Below are 20,495 nucleotides of genomic sequence, written 5' to 3'. Positions count from 1 at the left end.
AAGCATTTCACACATTTATTTGAAAGAACAGTCATACTTTGCAGATTCTGCAAAGACACACAAACATTTACTGACGCTCATGTCATATACAAAATAGAGGAATATACAAACATAACCAAAAGCTCACATCCTTTGAGTTACAGGATGATAAAGCGGGCCCACCCTGAATGATTATTTAATAACCAGTTTCAACACCACCAATAATTTGGGTGAGAGAGATAGAGAGATAGAGAGAGAGATGGAGAGAGAGAAAGAGAGAGAGAGAGAGAGAGAGAATAAAGCTGGTCTGGTGATCACATTGGTTGGTTTTTACCACTTCTCTCTACAAGAAATGGTGCACTTACATTCTCCTGGCTGATTTTAAAACACATCTTTGGAATATACAATCTTAGCAGTTCACAAATACACATACAAAACAGAGGAAAATAAAGTAAACAATGCATTAAGATAGACTACCCCATGTATGTATTATAGCAAAAATGCAGATTGGAACACATTTGTAGCCTGAATACATTTTTAAAAAAATACTTCAGAAATATATGAGAGATCATTGGATTAATATGATATCACTGGTGAGGGGACCAATTTAACATCATAACTCATCAACCAGCAACACAGGAAAGCTCCATCTGCAAGCTAATAAAGTAATTGTCAATTAAACTGGTATTTATTATAAGACACTTCAAGTATAATCTCAATAAAATGCCAGAAAAATGGTAAATTATTGTATGTAACCGTATCATAGCTTTTGTTTTTTTTCTATACGTACTGAGAATGTTATATTTCCTTGCAATATTACTGCTTGTTTAAGTTCCTGAATTGTATGAGCGTTCAGAGACAGTAGTACCAGTAGGCCACAAAGAGCTCCGAGCCAAAATGTCACAAAAAGGCCATATGCAACTCCCTGATCTCAATATAAGTCTAAACTAGACATGTATGATGTCAAATTTTGTGTTCAAGTTTAGGAGCCTCTGCTCTCTGAGAAGGATCATGTGAACCCACTAGGTCCCAGTTTAATCAAATGAAAACAATGGAAACAAGAGATGTTATGTATTGGCTCAGACTCCCAACGATGTGGTCTCTGTGTGAAATCACAGTAAACAAAAGAATAATAAGTAAAGACATGCTATACAGTGTCTGTAACATAAATAAAACATATGACGCTCTCACACAGATGTATCAGGAAAAGGCCAGGTCCTCTTTCTACAGCATATGGCAGCCGAGTTCAGTACACAAGTCTCGCATGAATGAATTCTACAAGCAGAGTAGCATGTGTGAACCCAACAAGCAGCAAATGGTAAACACAATAATAAAAACAGAGAAAAGAGGACTTTAAGGCATGTGCGTAGGCCTAGCGTAAGGCTAACAGTAGCGCAAAAATATAAAAACAAACACAAACGGAAATTCAGTAACACTGAGTTCACAGTACCTCAAAGTAACCAAGTAACCAGAGAGAACTGGCATGTGATATGCAGTGGTGCACATCCTTTGTGTTCTGTATAAAAGGCCTTTTAAAAATATTTTTTTCATGGGTATTTGTCTATTATAAAGTCAACTTTGCAATCTCTGCCATCCAGTTTTCAAACTATTACATATATTTAACCTGAAAGGTGGCATGTTGGTCAAACACGTCACAAAAGTTAAAGAACAGGAGAATGTTTATATACTGTATGTATCATATGAGGCAACACAAAAGGGAGCCAAATGAGAGGGGGAACCACGTGAAATGAGGATCCAGAGAGAATGGCTTATTTTGTGAAATCTTCTTTGGGTAGAAAGGGAAGTTTTGCTGGTGGTCAACAGAAGTGGATCTAATCGTTAAAATTTAAAGTAGTGAGAGGTGAGTTTGCGTGGTGCTACTCCAGTTGAAGGTTTGAATCAGTCATGATGATGTTTTAGACTGTCTCATCCTACCACAAACAGGCCGAGCAATTCATTATGTAAACACCTCACTCTGAAATACAACTGTGGCTTGAGAGAAAAAGTGGTTTTAAAAAGGTAAAGCTGTAAGTAATCTGGTCGGTACTGTTGTCATCAAATGTCTGGTACAGCATTAATGGGGTTTACCTTTTAACTAAACTTAACAGCCAACACATTCAAAAGAATCAGTATACTGTATATGTATGTTTTGAATTTTACAATAGGAAATGTGAAATCAGTCCAGGTGGCTTCTTTGGAGTCACCTGGACTCTAAAATGCTTTATGTTAAAGGTTTTCTGTGCTTTTAGGAAGTTTTAATCCCTGACGCAGAGGAAAAATCCCACCCTTTTGGTCACATTACCACCTAAGGCTTAGTAGAAAATACATAAAAAATACTAAATGTAGTCACCATGTTGAGCAACCAAAAAGAACATGTAACAGGGTCAAGGGAGTGTACTCATGAGGAGTCAGTAACCGGTGCTAGTTAAGAGCTTGGCTGAATGATTCTTCTAGTAGAGAGGCTATTTGGTTTTGGTCCACCTGTGAAGAGAACACAAACAGTTTCAACAATCAAGGAAGTTACAGATAACAGATACACTGATCTGTTAGATACTGGAGATATGGCCCATCATTACAGCTAAGACACACATATGTACGTACGTAAGTCAGTACAACAGATGAGGCATAAAACTGTTTTAAGTGTCCATGAAATCCATTAAGAGGAGTAAGTCATTAAGACAAAAGCCTACATATACTATCGCCCACAGAGAGATGAAGTGACTATATAACATTAATGTGGGTAGGTGAGTGGGCGCAAGAGTACATACTGTATCTAGCAGTAAATGTGCATAAGGCTTTTAGAGGCGAAGGTGTATGTGTGTTGGAGGGTATAAAAAAGAGTCAGGGGTCACCTCGCCTTTTAAAATCAACAGAATTTCCACAGAGTTTGGTACAGGAATAGCACACTCACCTACAGTATCACCCACACACTCGCCTGCAGCTTTGCACTAACACAGACAACATGAATCTCTCTGTAACATACAAAACACCCACCTCACTGATTAAGCCCAGCTGCACCAACTCTTCAGCCAACTCTTGAACATTCTCATCTGAAACAAACACCAGCACAGTTAATAACAGTAATTCATAAACTTGTACATCACCTTCATCATGATCAACTCTACCAGTCGCTCACTATCTCTCTTGGAGTTATGCAAATACTATAACACACATACCTACGGCTGAAAAAAGGTCAGGCCTAGGGTAAATACCACATTCAGAAAATATGGTCCAGATGCTGCTTTTAAATCCACACATCCACAGCAGCCACTGATGTTGCTCTTTGCATCTCTGAGCCCATTTTGTTGCTGGGTGGTACCATTTTTATATTCCTATGGCCATGTGTGTAGGATCCGGCGGTATCAAAAATGCGAATGGCCCTCTCTAGAGACAGTTTTTCTAAGAGTAGAGAGCTTAGAGTGTGCGTGTACGTGGGACGTGAGTGGTGAAGCAAGAGAGAGAAGCAGCGATGGCAGCGAATAACGTTATTGACTCCGGCCCAAGCAGGAAAAGTTAACAGAGTTTGGTTTGTCCGTTCTGGGTTACTGTTGAAACATGGTGGTGCAACATGGCGAAATCCATGAAGAGGACCCGCTCCCTATGTAGATATAAACGGCTCATGATTATACACTAAAGAAAACATTATATTCCATTTCTACCGATAGATCCCCCTAAATGTTACACACTGGTTCTTTAAGTGATATCCAACACAGTTAAAAAGGACAGAGAGTCGAGAATGGGACTCATCTGGCAGGAAAGTGCAAAAAGCCAACATGTTTCAACCAGCATGGTCTTCATAAGGCCACGATCTGTTAAAACATGTTAGCTTTGTAAATTTTCCTCTTTAGCCTTGCTATTAAAGGCTTAACGATTTAATGGACAGTCTTCTGAGCCTCTTCTCCTTTCCTCAATTTTAGTGCACTTTCTTTCTGGGCTAATATTTTTAAATTTTTTCAATGTTCTGTATTTGTCCCAAAAAACAAAATGTACCCCTAGCTCAACAAAAGTGTATCCCCTTTTTTTTTTAACTGTTAAAGTCTTTCAAGATACTCAATCTTCAACAGTTATACAGGAACAAATCTATCTCAGAAAAGGCAAAGATTAAGATTTCTACACCAGCAGGAGTGTCAATAATCCTGTTATTGTTACAATGCAGCTGCAAAACCTTTTGTTATGTAAAATAACATTGCGCTCCAACTGTGCTATTCTTCTGACTGTTTACATAACATGAAAGTGTAAGGACTCGCTACCTTTGGTGAAAGTATAAGGCAGGTTGAGGGAAAGTTAGTACCCAAAAAAAACTGAGCTACAAGTGAACTACAAAGGGAATCAACAGAAGTCTAAACAAAATATATGCAAGGTTGCACACAATATGGGAACATATGCTGGATTTTACTTGACTAAAACATTAGGAAAATACATTCAGACCAAACCAGCTCAGAATATAAAATGTTCCACAACTTTTTATGCCAACTTTCTCCTGATACACCTTAAGAGCCCTCCTTTCAGTCGCTGACCTGTTTTTTTTAGATCTAATGACAGTGTTTTTTACTTTTATTTTTGTAACCGCCCAATTTGAGACATTCTTTGCCTGTGCCCAGTGAGCAGAAGAGTTGTCATGGTCTACCGATTTTTAATAACTTCGCTGTCAACTTACAACTACACCAGGAATGTGACTGGGGCAAGACAAACAAGTGGAGGAGATGGTCCATCCAACAACTTTGACATTAAGAAATGAAAAACACCAGCAGTCCACAACTATGTTAGATTATTCTGTGTGTTTTTGTCTTGTCCTGTTTATTCTAGCACTGTCACATTGTAAGTGTGTTTGTGGACCCCAGGAAGAATAGCTGCTGCAATGCTGTAGCTAATAGGGATCTTAATAAACTAAACTGAACATGATGAATTGACTGATATTGGAGCTAAGTGAGAGCCTTCCTTGCTTGTTTGCGTCTTGTGGTCTGAAAATCATCTTACAACATTAGTTACTATTTTAGTTTTGAGGCTGATTTTGAGGATGGTGCTGCATGTTGTGAAAATGTTTCAATTGAAGTAGGGTGTATTAGAGCAATGCAAAAAGGGGGGGGGGGGATTTAAGTGGCTCAGTAAGCTTGTGACTCTGCACAGTGTTACTTTGGACTTTGGCGCGTTGATAAGGAAAGCTTTGAAGAATATCCCCTGATATCAGCAGGAGGGGCTGTTGACTAAGAGGACAGGGTGCGTCTATGATGTGAAGCTATAGTATGTGTGCCATTGGTATTAAGGTGTGAGTGTGCAAAAGAAGACATATGATGTGAGAAACAGTGTGAGCGAGAGAAAGAGCAGAGGAGAGACAGGGAGATGAAAGCCTGGGAAGAGATGGCCAGATCTTGACACAGGAGGTGACAGCTGTCAGCTGCAGCCTTTCACAGGCCCGGCATTCCCCACACGCCTGCAACATTATACATGCCAACCATACCTGTGTGCATGTCCACACGGGATCATACTGCCTACATTATTCTGACCATTGCAACAGTTGTGTTGTGCGTTCTTTACTCATTTGCCTTCCTTTGGTTTCCAGCATTTTGATGAAAATCCTCAATTTGAAATAAATAAATTAAATAACTAAAAAATTCAGACTTTTTAAAGTAGAATTATTGACGATGTTAAAACAGATTTTGCGCCTATTGGGGTTTTAAAAGCCACTATGGCCATTAAAAAACAATTCCTGAATGTAATCCAAATAAATTTGTCCAAAATAGAGGTGCAAGGTTTTCATGACACATAAGCGACAGTTAGTCTCCCTGCCAAAAATAGTCTTGCATGCTGTATATTGTGACGCCATCCCAGTTTCGAACTCTCTCTGGAATCTCACTCTCACTTTCCCACATGCCTCAGTGCGCACATATGGAGAGTTACTGTATATTAAAACTCTGTGTGTGGTAAAATCTGAGAGTACAGTGCTATGCAGTAATTCATACAGACATAACTCCATCATTTATCATCACCTCAAGTCAAATGTAATACTACCGTTAACCCTAAACCCAAGCTGTAAACCGAAACTGTCCAGATGGATAAAATGACGACACTTCATAAAAATCTTTGAAGGCATTAAAGTCAAAATGCACATGCAAACCCACATGCAAACATGTGTCATTCCCCCCCTAAAATACAGTATGCTTTCTGGTATTGATATTTTACATACATGTAGAGGTGCTTGTATCGGGACAAAAAGTGAAACACACATGCCTGAAAGAATGGCCTCCACTCCTCTTATCTTCCCCTCACCTACGCAGGACACGCCTTCCAACAATATCAAATGATCGCAGTAATATTGACTGGTTGGAAATGTCAATGTCCCAATAGCGCGCCCAAATCAAACCTCCCTGCTCACTTTTGATGTAATGAAACTGGACTCTCAGCATTGAGAGAGCTGGGTGTAAATTTTAGGATGTGGGCGCACAATAACAAAATCAGTGACTGTATCTTGAAGCTCACAGAGGGATTAAGTGTCAGTGTGTGATAGAAGAGGTGGTCTTACGAGGTAACATGTCACAGCTTAGATGTCTATTCAGTTTATCCTCCAGTTTCAGCAGTAATGTTAGCTGGAAGGAGAGAAAGAAAACAATATTATTATTACTATTATACTTCTGTATGGCCAGGAAATAACAAATGTTTGGTATAATACCATGTTGTTGGTCAGTGAGGGGAGCCTGTATGTTGCATAGTAATTAGTTAAACAATAAAGGACCAACCTATACATATTATTGTGGAGACTTACATGATACTTTGCTCCCTCCTCGACATATTCAACGTTACACTGCATTTGAACGACCTGCAAAAGAAGTATGGAAATCTAAATATGAGTGATTCTCAACTAGAGTTGAGATTTCAGAACACCAGAAAACACACATTATACACATTGATTCAGTGACTGGCCGTGAACATTAAGAAATGTTAGCATCAGGATGATTACTTGTGAAATGTCACCATTGTGACTGTATCTTCCTTTTGTAATATGCAGTAAAATCTGTTGTACGCACCCGTCGTGTCTCGAGCTCTGCAGGTTCGGGGGTGGGGGATTTGACCAAGGGGATGACAATGGGAGATTTAATAGTCTCCTGTTGAGGCTGCTGAGGACAGGGCAGCCCGAATGCCGTCATTGGATAAATACCATTCCTGATCCAGGGGAAGAGGGAGTAATGGCGACACGGAGAGGTGGAGAAAACATATAGAAAGGGGGAATGAAGGAGAAAAAAGATGGGAGTTATATAAAGTAATACAAAAATGATTAAAACGTTTGAGGTAAGGAAAGTCAGAAACAAAAGAAGAAATGAAAGCGATGACGTGGAAAATGTGAGAGAAAATTTAACAAAATCTCCATTTTGAACCTACAATATATATATAAGAAAACCAAACATGTAACAAAATGTTTGAAATAAATAGTCTCTGTTTCTCTCTCCATATAGTCAAAACTTAATGTGAACGACAAAAGTAACACACATCAATAACTATTCAAAAATTAAGACTTCTTTTAGATGTATCAAAACCTTGGTCTACCAGTGGCCAATTAAGTTCTTTGGCCATGATTTCATATTACACACAGAGGTCCCAAATACAGCGGATACAATTCAGGATGAGGAAAAACATGAAGCAGAGGAGACTAGCAGAACTTGATGCAAAGTGGCCAATGCACATGTGAAAAAAACTAAATGTTTTCAAAATAGTCCAGGAGTAATATTTTAGTAGGATATTATACCATATTTGGATTATATCATACATAAACATATTGAAAGATGCACCACAATAGCAAGAAGGTCCCATACTGCCCCCATGTGGGCGGATAGTGTTTCTCTTTGAGGCTTATAGAAATTGAGAGTAGAGCTTGCTCTTGTTGCTCACTCTTACCTCACATCCTCCAGGAATTTATCAAGCTCCAAAGCAGGAAACTGTGAAAGCCTAAAGAAGAAAAGAAATACAATTAGATAATACAGTTTGAGGTATTTACACCAAACAAATGTAAAATAAGATAATATAATGTTTCCTATAAACTCAGATAATCATTGAGGATTAGCATATAAGAGTAATGAAAAACACAGTCAATATCTGCCATTATTATTGATAAACATTATCTTCTTGTACTGAACATATTCAGAATGAAAGAAAAACATCAATGCTGTTGCTATTAAAACAAACAGCTCTATCTGGAAGACTACTGTTTTTAACTAGCTGACGCTGACTGACACTAAACTGTGAATACCAGCTTTTGGCACTTACTTGAGCTGAACATCCTCTTTCATCTCAGCGATGACCAGGTTGGGGTCTAGGTTCTTAGTAATCTCCTCCAGAGCATTCTCAGGAATCATGTCTGAACAATTACAAACCATTAAGAACTGATCAGGTGATGCAGCTAGTTAGGACACATCACTTTAAATTTATACTTGCTTAAGTTTTCATTGGTGGTATCTGATGATTAGTGGAGCTTTAATGGATACAGAACCTCTTCCTGCTCAGCAAGCTCTTAAGTTTTAACTCTACATGTAGCCCGTCACTTACTTGGTCAGTCTTCTTATTAACCATTTCATCCTGATTAAAGCAAATCAAAATAACTAAATCTGTTATGTATGTATGTGTATGGTAAAGACTCACGGTGGTGGCTGACAATGCAATGTGCAGCCTGCAGTTTTAGCTGTGGTACTTCAAACAGAGCTTGGTTAAATAGCAGTTCTCTGGCTGTAGGCCTTGTACTGGGATCACACTCGAGGCACATCTGGATCAACACCTACAAAAACAAACATCTCGGTCACACACTTCTGGACAAACGTCTTGTATGATCCTCCAGGATACTCATGAACATGCAAACACATGCTCCAGTCTCTTCATCCCACCCTCTGCAGTGGGTCCTCCAGTAACTGTATGGCATTGTTGATGGCCTCCTGAGAAATAAAAGAGGACTCTCCATTCCCCTGGATTTCCAAGAGCGCCATCTGCAACACACCAACGCGCACGTTAACATATTGTTTTAAGAAAGGGCTCAGGCCATCCTGCCATGTATCATGAGTCCCATCTCACCTCTAAGGCACACATGCCAAACGAGTAGATGTCTACAGCTGTGGTGACATCGTCAATAACTACAATGAGAGAAGGAATAAAAAGAAAACAGATATTGTATCATATACCTAAATGTGCCCTTCGTCCGTCAGGTATCAAAAGTTGGCATCAAATGCTTGGTCAGATTGATTCTTAGTCTTGTTTACTTCTTCTTTGATAAGATGTTTTCTGATTTAAATCAATTTTAGATTATTATATTTAGACAAAGCTCTTGCAGAGCTGACTGTGTTAAAACAACATTCAACACTGTTGTACTAAGAAGTCTGCCATATTATATTAAAAAAAATGTCTTCATAGGAAAACATATTCAACAACAACATATTCATCAAACTAAGGAATTGTACGATACCATACTTCTATTGTGCTATGCCAATATATGAAACCACATACTCACACATGGATTAAATCAAGAGTCCTTAAAAACAGTAATTATGATGATAATAATAATAATAATAATAATAATAATAATAATAATAATAATAACCTGTGTTATCCAGTTTACTCTGGAGGTCAAAATCATTAACAACTAGGTCTGCCCCCTCTTAGTCGATCATCATAATCGGTCATTTTGGTCTTAGTCGACTAAGATTTCTTTAGTGGATTAGTCATATTTAATGCTTTTTCATGCTGAATGACTTATTCACAAGAAACGTATGAGCACATCTCTGGTAAACACAAGATTTAAAGTTGTGCTTTTGTGTGATTCTTTATGGAGAAACTTAGTTTTACAGATCTGTTGATTAAATCAACTAATCGACAAAATTGTATGAGTGTAAGTCAACTAAGAGTATCTTTAATCAACCCTAGTAAACACAGAAAAATCTACCTCCATATTCTGGGGCAAAGAAGTGCAAGTTCTTCTGTTCCTCATGACACGTCTTCACATGGTTGTTGATGGTGTCTGGGGCAACTGCAGATGAGACAGGAGGGGAGAAGATGGAGGATATATGATGGTAGGACGGAGTGAGTAAGAAGAAGGAATATGAGGACCGAGAAAGTAGAGAAAGACAAGAAAGACAAGAAAGTATGTGATAGAGTGAGGAACAAGAGGCAGGGGAAAAAGAGGGAATATCAATATTACCTTTACATTGTGTAAACTATAGTGCCGGATGTTGAGAGTTTGGAAGCTGCTCTTTAGCAGATAATGGAGTACGAGAGGTCGAACAAAGTGCAGAGATTTGCATGAGAAAAGAGATATTGACACAATTTTTGTGACAAGACTTCTTGATTGTTTTGTTAAAGTGACAGATGAGATTGTTACTTTTGTACATATAACACTGGTACTGTGTAATCATGGAAATTCACTGAAATTTCCAGTCTTTAAATCCATAATTCAGTATCATTTGACTCTATCAACGGTGCTCCAGCTCCACTACCTAACCTTCTATTATGAAACTTGCGTAACTCTATACCTGATCCGATCTTGATGAGCCCGTTGTGTTGGATGAAGATGGTGTCACAGGTCAGGTTGCCATGGATGATGGGAGGATCACATGAGTGGAGATAACTGCAGTACATAAGAAAAACATCCACAAATACAAATACAGACTTCATTAGAAAGAGATTGGGATGTTTTCCATGTCAGTGAATTTAACATGTTTGATATGGTGAAACCAACCTGAGAGCAGACAGGATCTGTGTGCACCATCTCTTCCAAGCCTGTAGGACCATACACTTTATCAGAGCACTTACTAGCTGGTTTCCAATATGGAGCAACTATGACTTACATAACGTGATTTAACTTCGCTCAAAACTGGTACACAGTATATTTGCAAATTCTTTCTTCCTTTTGACGACAGACAGTTAATGCGTTAATGAAATTCTTGGTCCTCGCTTTGGAAAGCCGATCTTATCCATGCTGTCACTTTTCGAAAACTATGTAACCATGTATATATGTATATACCATTATTCTGTTAGGGTAAATTGATATACAGTCAGTTATTACCTTTTCATTCATGGTTTTATGATTCTTTTTTGTCTTCTTAAGAAACTGCTTCAAGCTTCCTGATGACATATATTCAGTGATGAAAATCACCTGTGGGAGACAAAGAAATTAGGGGAAACTTTACAGGCAGATTAATTGAAATGTAAATAAAAAAAGACTCACAAATACTTATTTCATTTTTGAAAGTGATGATTTTACTTATGAAGACAGACAAAAGATCCAATAACAAGCCTGCGTCTGCAATTTTAAGTCTACCAAAATAATGTTTTGCCAGGTCTGAGACTCACCCTGGCCCGGTTCTCCTTTGTGTCCGCCCAGTACTTGTGAAACTTGACGATATTTGCGTGTTCCAAATGGATCAGGTTATCAAATACTGCCTTCACTTTCTCCTAAACACAGAGGAAAAACAAAATACAATATGTTATAATACTAATTAATATAAACACATTTTGCTTTTGCACCAAGTCTCCTGTGCCTGACCGATGAGTAATATATCTGAATGAACCAGTCATGTGAACAAACTGTAACGAAGCAATATTTTCCCTCATGTTCTCACATAGTTTTGACCTTCTGGTCTTTTTGGCAAATTAATCGATAATAAAAATAGTCTTTATCTGCTGCCCTATAATAATACACAATGACAGAAATTATGTCACACTAGTAAATTGTACACAGATTATCGTGTTAACAAACCTGGACAGTCTATAACGGCTTTATAACAACAGGACAAGAGGGGAGCATTCTTTAAATATTTTACACAAAAGTTAGAAAAGTTTTCCTTTGACTAAGCTCGATACTTATACATATGGTAAAGAAGCTCATTATATGCCAACAACAATACTGTATATCACTGACCACTGCCCAAATTCATGATCCTTAAAATATGTCAATATAATTTTTAATTAAAGTTACATGATGGATCTGTAAGACAGGGAACCTCTTAAATTTCACTGGCATTGCTTGACACTGGTTTGTCCACATTGCAGATCAAGAGCTGCGTCATTCTCACCACTATAACTTGTTTGTGCGTACTATAGTAAAAGAAGTTGTACCCAATCGATCTTTATGCTTTTTTATCCTGTATATGTGCATGAACTAATGAGGCACAAAAACATCTGTGAAAATGTTCTTTTCTCTTTTTTTACATTTTGGGGTGATATCACCATTCATTCATTCATTCATTCATTCATTCATTCATTCATTCAACCTGTATTTATTTCTTGAGGAATTATTGAGGGCATGCCCTCACTTTCAATGATATTGAAGTACAATAAAACAGAATAAACACACACAAGAACATAATTAATGAGTTAACAAGAAGCAAACAGCTAGACAACAATAGAACACAGTTAAAAACAGTTACATTCAAGAGCGAAGTAGTTTGTAATCATGGATTTAAAATCACCTACAGGTACAATTGTGTTAAGTTTTAATGTGTTTTATAAACTGTTCAAAGTTTTTGCAGCACAAACACCAAAAGCAGTTTCCCCAAATTTAGTGTTTGCATGTGGGACTTCTTCCTATTTCTACTGGTGATAGACCGGATCATGGTGACATCCACAGCACGAAAGCGAAATGGAATCCAGTGGACACAATTCGATGACTTAGACTTTGCAGATGACTTTGCACTACTATTACACACTCAACAACAAATCCTGGAGAAGACCAACACCATAACAACAACCTCTGCACAAGTTGGCCTCAACATTCACAAGAGCAAGACCAAAATCCTAAAGACCGGCACAACCAGCACTGACCCAGTCCCACTAGAAGGTAGCGCATTGGAAGAAATAACATCCTTCAACTACCTTGGGAGCATCATCGACGAGCAGGGTGGCACAGATGCTGATGTAAGAACAAGAATCGGCAAAGCAAGAACAGCATTTATACAGCTAAACAACATCTGAAACTCAAAATAACTGTCACTGCAAACCAAGGCCAGGCTATTTAACACAAATGTAAAATCTGTGTTATTGTGAGGATCAGAGACATGGAGAACAACTGTGATGACCACCAAGAAAGTGCAGACATTCATCAATACATGTTTGAGAAAGATTCTCCAGATCCAATGGCCTGACACCATAAACAACAACTAGGTTTGGCAGAGAACTTTCCAACTTCCTGCAGATGAAGAAATCCCCAAAAGACGCTGGAAATGGATAGGTCACATACTCCGTAAGCCTTAATCAAACATCACCAAGCAAGCTTTATCCTGGTATCCGCAAGGAAAAGGGAAAAGAGGAAGGCCAAAGAACACCTGGCGCTGAGACCTCAAGGCAGACACCAAAAGAACGGGCTACATCTGGAACCAGCTGGAGAGAAAGGCTGGAGGGGTAAAAGGGGTAAAAGGCCTAAGTAAGTAAGTAGACGGGACTTCAAGCTTTAGCCGATGACTTAAACGAGTCGAATAATGACTATAGGACTAAGTTAATAAGGACATGATATGACGGCAAGTTGCCATTAAGGGCTTTCTAAACCACACCTTAACGAGTATCTTTAACCGTTTTATTCCTACATATCGTAACACCGGGCCTCACCTCCAGCAGTTTGAAGTTCTTCCTCTCTGAGATCATGACTTCATTCCAAACCACCTCAACCCCTTCCTCTGCGTCCATGGCCAAGTACGCAGCATCAATCCCTGGGACATTACGCTGATTCACCTACAGTGGAAAAGAACAGAAAATAGCTTATTAGATAATATATTTTAATAGTGAAATGAAATACAAGGTACAAAAACAGTTCATAAAAGAATAAACCGAAAAACTTGAATAGCATACATTCACTGCCATCCTTCTCATCCTCCTACGACCCGCTCTACATCTCAACAATTTGAAAATGACGATGGCCCAACAGGTTGTTCATTTTATGTAGAAAATATTAATTTGATTGATTTTGTGTCACATAAAATGTAATGTAGTCTTTAACAGTAGGAAAAGGATCGAGGATCTACATCATAATAGTACTGCATCCAATAATCCAGTCAGCTGAGCTTCATGCCTCTGGTTTACATACTCAAAAGTCACTTTAAAATTTTTATTTATGCAGACAAATGTGATGTGTGTCTCATAATAACTTGTAACTGACGGTGGTTTAAACAGTTAATGCTTTGTCCATCATTTTAAAGCACTGCTTCCCAGCCATCCCTACCTCCTCTTTGCGTTTCTGCCAGCGGCCACAAGGACTCTCCTCCAGGATCTCTGACTCATCTTCACTCTCATCCTCATCCTCAGTCGCTGTGGTGGCAGGAGTCTGGATCATGGAGGCCACAGGCGAAGAAGAAGACACAGATGCTCCACTTTCTACCTGTTGAATAGTACTGGTCAGGTGTGTCACTGCTGCTGTGACCTCTGGCTTGTTTCCCTCTGTACCTGGAGGATCTCCTATCTCCTGTGTCTCAGACATCATGACACAACTTGTATGCCTGCTGGCTTTTTCCTTTCAACCAGACTCCTCCTGCTGCTCCTCCTGGGCTGCAACGAGTAAGATAGGAAGCCTATTTCTTGCTTTCTCCTCTCTATTTGAGCTGGTCACACATCCATTTCAGGCCTGACTTTCAACAAAGTAGAGCTGCAAGGAGGGAGGATCTGTAAACACACCAGACACATGCTTAGATTAGTAACATTTTAGCAATAACGTGCTTAGATTCATCTCTTTTTACTGCTTTCTTATCATCAGTATGCTTAGATTTGTAACATTGTGGCAAAAAAGTATAGTCTTATAGTCCAAGGTTACTTTCCCACCCAATGTTAGCTTAACTACCTCCTGACAGACGAACTATGCTTTACTGGGATAAGTTAGCTTAAACTCAGAGACACATGTTACACACTGTTACATCACACTAAAACATCACTCAGTCAAACTATAGCTAACTACTGTAGCTAATGTTCAACGTTAGCTTAGAGAAGTTCAGCTGCTAACTTTCTAAGCTAACAAGCTAATGAAAGGTAAATAAACAACCAGCTAACATAAAGTTAAGTAGCAGTATATATATATAGTAAAGCCTACCGTGGAACAGCAAACTACCCCTGAATCAAGAGCCTCGGGTTACATACTGATGAGAAAGCAGTAAGAAGAGATGCTTTTAGACATAAGCATGCTAGCTAGTTCGTCATAAAGCTGCTGTATGTTGTTGGTTTCAGGTCTTTCTCTGTGAGCAGCAGCAGTGGGAGGGGCGGTGCGTTGAGCAGCGCTGGTTTGCGCTCAGAAAACGCAGTGCTGGAGAGTAGTGATGGGAGTTAGGGTTCTTTTTAGTGAGCCGGATCATTTGGCTCAGTTCACCAAAGAAGCGCCGGCTCTTTCGGCTCCTCCCAAACGGCTCTTCGTTTTTACCACTTCTGCCTTTTTATAATTCAGCCACATTTAGCGCTGTTTTGATTTTTGATTAGTATGTGTGCACATATATCACTTACATTATTCAATATAATTATACTAAACTGGTTTAGGGCTGTCTGTGAAGGACAAGAACAGTCTAAATAGTATAGTCAAAGTGTGCTCCAAGATTATTGGAGTTCAGCAGAAGGACTTGGGCACAATTTGGGAGAAACAGGTGGCTGAGAAAGCAAAAAAATTATCAGCCAACCAGATCACATTCTTTCGGCTGAATTCTCTATGATGCCTTCAGGCCAACGTTATAATGTGCCCTTAAAGGGACTATTTGTAAAGGGACAGTGCAATATGTTGCATATGTGTAATATTGGACTATTGTCTGTGCAATATGGGCAACACGGTAGACGGTGCAGTGCACTACCGGTGCAATACCTGCCATGGTGTGTGTGATAGTATGTGCCATTATGTACATGGACTGTGTATGTGTTGAAACATCTGTTTCTGTGAAACTGTTTCCCTGTCTGATGTGGAATTTTGTATTATTGTTGTTGATGCTGTTTTAATTTAGTGCTTGTAACTGCGGTTGGACGGAGTCCAGGAAAAATTTCCCCACGGTGTCAATAAAAGTATATCTTATCTTATCTTATCTTAACTTTCAGAAAAGCTTGTTAACAGCGACACCTGTGGCCTTGAAATCAACGAAAGTCAGCATCGGGCTCCCGCTTGCTCGCTCTAAATATACCTGAACGAGCATCGCTCAAAACAGTGAGGCGACACACGTCAGCTAAAACCACAATATCACTCGATATTTCAGAGAGCCGGAGTGGGCAGGGAGACACCGGCACCTGGTCGGTAACGAGCCGACAACAGTTACTCTCTGTGGAGCCCCGTCACTTCACAAGACACGGGAAACCTCTGCTGGGGTCTGGAGGAGTTGTAGCATTTATTTCCGCACAAACGTCCACTGTACATTCACTAGATATTCTCAGAGCTAAACTAACTCTCCTGCAGTGTGGAGTGAGCGCGCGTTCACGTATAGAGGTGGACCGAGTACGCGAGAAGGCGCGCTCTGTCTGAGTGAAGGCAAGCAGGCAGAGGAGACGAGGCTCCAGCCACACACGAGCACGCATGTGCGAGCGCGCATGTATCCCGACCCGCTACATTTATACGCTTATAAAGTTACAAACAGTACCTCAATAAAAAAAAGAAAAAAAAGAAAACGGCTCTCGGACGGGAGCCGGCTCTTATCGTTCACTTAAAAGAGCCGGCTCAATGAACCGGCTCGTTCGTGACCGACACATCCCTAGTGTAGAGTTACTCCTCGACCTACAATATAAGTACAACACAGATTTAATAGCAAATATTACATTGAATACAAGGTTAAACATTACCCTATACCTGGGAGATATAGTATTCTACTCAACAAATGTTCTAACTGTGTAGTCTAGTCTTTGGAGTCAAGGGGCAGGAGCAACCGGTGTTTTTTAGGTCGTGTTCAGAAAGTAACCCGCAAATTGCGAAATCTGGCAAACTCTCGCGATACTTGCCGACCTATCTTAAAATCCTAACCTTAACTATTCGAAGTCAACGCCTAACCTTGACTATTCATGGAGGTCAACGCCTAATTTAAACTATTCATCCGAGCTCAACGCCTTAACGATTGAAAACCAATGCCTAACCATGACCATCTCGCGAGAGTTTCCCCAACTCGTGGGTTACCTTCTAGACCGACCTGCTCGGCGGGGCGAAGGAAGGCGTCAGGAAATTGAATCAGAGAGATGGGCAACAAGGTCTCACTCTGTCTCGTTTACCGGGTATCAAAATGCAAAGGACTAGTTTGCCAAATAAATAACAGCAGAGATAACAATTTACTGATTCTAATAAATAACCCTGATGATGTCACCAGGGTTATCTCGGGTTAGGCTTGGGAAATACATTTAAAAAGACATTTAGATAAATAGATAGATAGATAGATAGATAGATAGTAACTTTATTGATCCTGAGGGAAATTCAAGTTTCCAGCGTCACAGTTCCATAGTGCAAAACATGTTAGTAAAAAGGCAGTAAAAAAGTTAGTAGTGCAAAGTACAAAGTACAAAAAAATATACCAGATATAAAAAATACAAGGAGATGAAGAAAAACTGTTAAAAGTGAATATAGTGCAGGGTAACAGCTGTGATACACGACTATTAAAAAAGTGAATATAGTGCAGAAGAGACTTTTAAATAGGCTTGGGATATAAATTTAGAAAGACATTTACAGAGCAAGAGAGAGGATAGGAGATGGAGTTTGACCTGGATGTCCTCATGTTTTCCAAAGATCAATTTCCTGCTGTATTTTCAGTGTCAAGGATATAAAAAATATCCCTATTATCAAGCCTCTGTCATGTGTACATTTCTGCTCTACATGGTTTTGATTCCCTCCTGCTTTTAGGCTTTGTGCTAAACATATCCCAGACCAACTCGGAACTGGACACAGAGATGATATACAGTACATATTCTCATATGACTATAAGTAAGATGTAAACAAGTCCCACAATAATGTACTGTTTCTATAATATATTCTCAATATGAGGCAACATTAAAGTTTTTATGGACTATGAGTGCAGCTTGTGGGTAAGATTCAGAGTGGCCAGAAAAAAAAGGAAACAGGTTAATATAATGAATTGCAATGCAACAGCCCTGTAATGAATGTTCAGTTTTTGTAGACACTTTATTTGCTTGTGTATTGACTTAATTATGTTTTTGAATTTGAACTGAATTTAAAGATGAATTTCAGTGTTTCAGGAAAATTCCTGTCTGTCCGTAATGATCCATCTTCTGTGTAATGAGACGAGCTACATTGTACTGTCCCACTTATGGTAAGATAACATGTACTTTAAATGTCTGTGGCCACCTACAGCCTCTTCCAGCAACCTTCAGTTGCTGCCTCCACCTGCAGATTCTGACAGACAGCTGTGGCCAAACCTCCACCTACAGCCTCTGCAAGCAACAAGCACCTCTGCCTCCATCTGCTGTTTTTCATAAAAAGTTGCCATCCAAATCTACACCCACAGCCTCTTCCAGCAACCTGCATTTGCCATCTCCACCTGCAGATTCTGACAGACAGCTGTGGCCAAACCTCCACCTACACCCTCTGTCAGCAACTTGCAGTTGTCGCCCCCATCTGCAGATTCTGACAGACAGCTGTGACCAGACTTCCACCTACAGCCTCTGCAAGCAACAAGCACCTCTGCCTCCATCTGCTGTTTCTCATAAAAAGTTGCCATCCAAATCTACACCTACAGCCTCTGTCAGCAACCTGCAGCTGCTGCCTCCATCTGCTGTTTCTCATAAAAAGTTGCCATCCAAATCTACACCTACAGCCTCTGCCAGCAACCTGCAGCTGCCAACTTCACCTGCAGATTCTGACAGCCAGCTGTGGCCAAACTTCCACCTACAGCCTCTGTCAGCAGCAAGCACCTCTGCCTCCATCTGCTGTTGCTCATAAAAAGTTGCCAATCGAATTTCCACCTATAGCCTCTGTCAGCAACCTGTACTTGCTGCCTCCACCTGCAGATTCTGACAGAAAACTCTGGCCAAACCTCCACCTACAGCTCCTGCAAGCAACAAGCACCTCTGCCTCCATCTGCTGCTTCTTGCAGACAGCTGCCAACTGAACCTCCACCCACAGCCTCTTCCAGCAACCTGCAGCTGCCAACTCCACCTGCAGATTCTGGCACAAAGGCCAAACCTCCACCTACAGACTCTGCCAGCTACCTGCAGGTTGAATCTTGCAGATTGCACTTGAAAGCTTCAAAGTTCACGAGTGGGATATTTACTGCCTTATTTTATATCATAGAATAAAACGATAAAGTATTTTTAGCGTGTGTTAACTACAGACCTCATTTCAGGCATCCAACTAAAAACCCCATTCAACAAACTGTTTACTTTGAGAAGAGGGAACCGGAAGTGTTAAAGACTAAATCAATTCCGGGTTGTGCCGTTTTTGTTTAACTTTACTACAAACGATACAAATATAGGATAGATTTTTTTTTTTCCTTTTCAAGTATAGTTGCCGTCTCATTCATTCTCTTAATTTTCTAAAACCAACTGCATTAAAATAAAAATAAATAAGTAATTTGGTTGCGATGGTGATCAGCTCGAAGAACAATCAAGATAGTTCCCCTCTAATGTGAGTCTGGAAGGAGCGGTTCGCTATTACAGCTCAACACAGCTATGGAAAGTGTGCCTATATTCAATTCAATTCAATTCAATTCAATTTGCTTTATTGGCATGACTGTCAGGTGAACAATATTGCCAAAGCGTCAATTCAATAATCAATTCAAATAAATAAAAGAACAAAATAAAAACAAAAACATATATATATATATATATATATACATGTATACAATTCATTAAGCAAATTACCATATATAGACATTTACAAAGAACATGCATGTAAGTGGAAGAAAACAATAAAGAAGTAATTAATGTTTGTTGTGTCAATAAAACAAGCAAACAAATAAAAAACAATTGATAACAATATATTGCAATATCAAAGGAAAAAATGTAAAAAAAAAAATAAAGAAAAAAAGAAAAAACATGAAGTGGAGGAGTAAATAAAAGGCAGAGTGTGAGTTACATCTATTATGTTGTTGTTGTGGTTGTCTCTAATTAGGCTGTGACATGCACTGACATATCCTGCAGCTTCTATGGCGATGACACTATTTTCTCCAAGTAGATGTTGTATTTTCTTTCTCCAAGTAGATGTTGTATTCTCCAAGTAGATGTTGTTTTCTCCAAGTATATGTTGTATTCTCCAATTAGATGTATTTTTTTCTCCAAGTAGATGTTGTATTCTCCAAGTAGATGTTGTATTCTACAATTAGATGTTGTATTTTTTTCTCCAAGTAGATGTTGTATTATCCAAGTAGATGTTGTGTTCTCCAAGTAGATATTGTATTCTCCAATTAGATGTTGTATTCTCCAATTAGATGTTGTATTTTTTTCTCCAAGTAGATGATGTATTCTCCAAGTAGATATTGTATTATCCAATTAGATGTTGTATTCTCCAATTAGATGGGTTTTTTTTCTCCAAGTAGATGTTGTATTCTCCAAGTAGATGTTGTATTTTTTTCTCCAAGTAGATGTTGTATTCTCCAAGTAGATGTTGT

At 39.2% G+C, this 20,495-nt stretch overlaps 1 protein-coding gene across 2 annotated transcripts; it reads right to left on the bottom strand.

Moving 5' to 3' along the window:
• Nucleotides 1–19,277, bottom strand: LOC141753818 (nuclear receptor-binding protein-like). Of its 2 annotated transcripts, none has more exons than XM_074612421.1 (18): nucleotides 19,223–19,277; nucleotides 14,162–14,598; nucleotides 13,552–13,674; nucleotides 11,302–11,403; nucleotides 11,015–11,104; nucleotides 10,688–10,728; nucleotides 10,482–10,576; nucleotides 9,896–9,979; nucleotides 9,031–9,089; nucleotides 8,847–8,945; nucleotides 8,608–8,740; nucleotides 8,236–8,326; nucleotides 7,867–7,917; nucleotides 7,002–7,137; nucleotides 6,740–6,793; nucleotides 6,500–6,563; nucleotides 2,974–3,029; nucleotides 1–2,460 (listed from the first exon to the last, which is right to left on the bottom strand). In XM_074612421.1, the coding sequence occupies exons 2-18, from the start codon at nucleotides 14,417–14,419 to the stop codon at nucleotides 2,401–2,403; spliced, it is 1,596 nt and encodes a 531-aa protein (XP_074468522.1). In that variant the 5' UTR covers nucleotides 14,420–14,598; nucleotides 19,223–19,277; the 3' UTR covers nucleotides 1–2,400. The 2 variants fall into 2 exon arrangements, with proteins under 2 accessions (XP_074468522.1, XP_074468529.1); XM_074612428.1 differs by lacking the exon at nucleotides 19,223–19,277 and adding an exon at nucleotides 15,020–15,207.
• Nucleotides 19,278–20,495: the final 1,218 nt, after the last annotated feature.

The sequence above is a fragment of the Sebastes fasciatus genome, chromosome 2 (genome assembly GCF_043250625.1).
Source record: "Sebastes fasciatus isolate fSebFas1 chromosome 2, fSebFas1.pri, whole genome shotgun sequence".
Taxonomy (NCBI): domain Eukaryota; kingdom Metazoa; phylum Chordata; class Actinopteri; order Perciformes; family Sebastidae; genus Sebastes; species Sebastes fasciatus.
The sequence above is the reverse complement of the archived record's forward strand: the minus strand, read 5'-3'. Positions and strand labels throughout refer to the sequence as shown.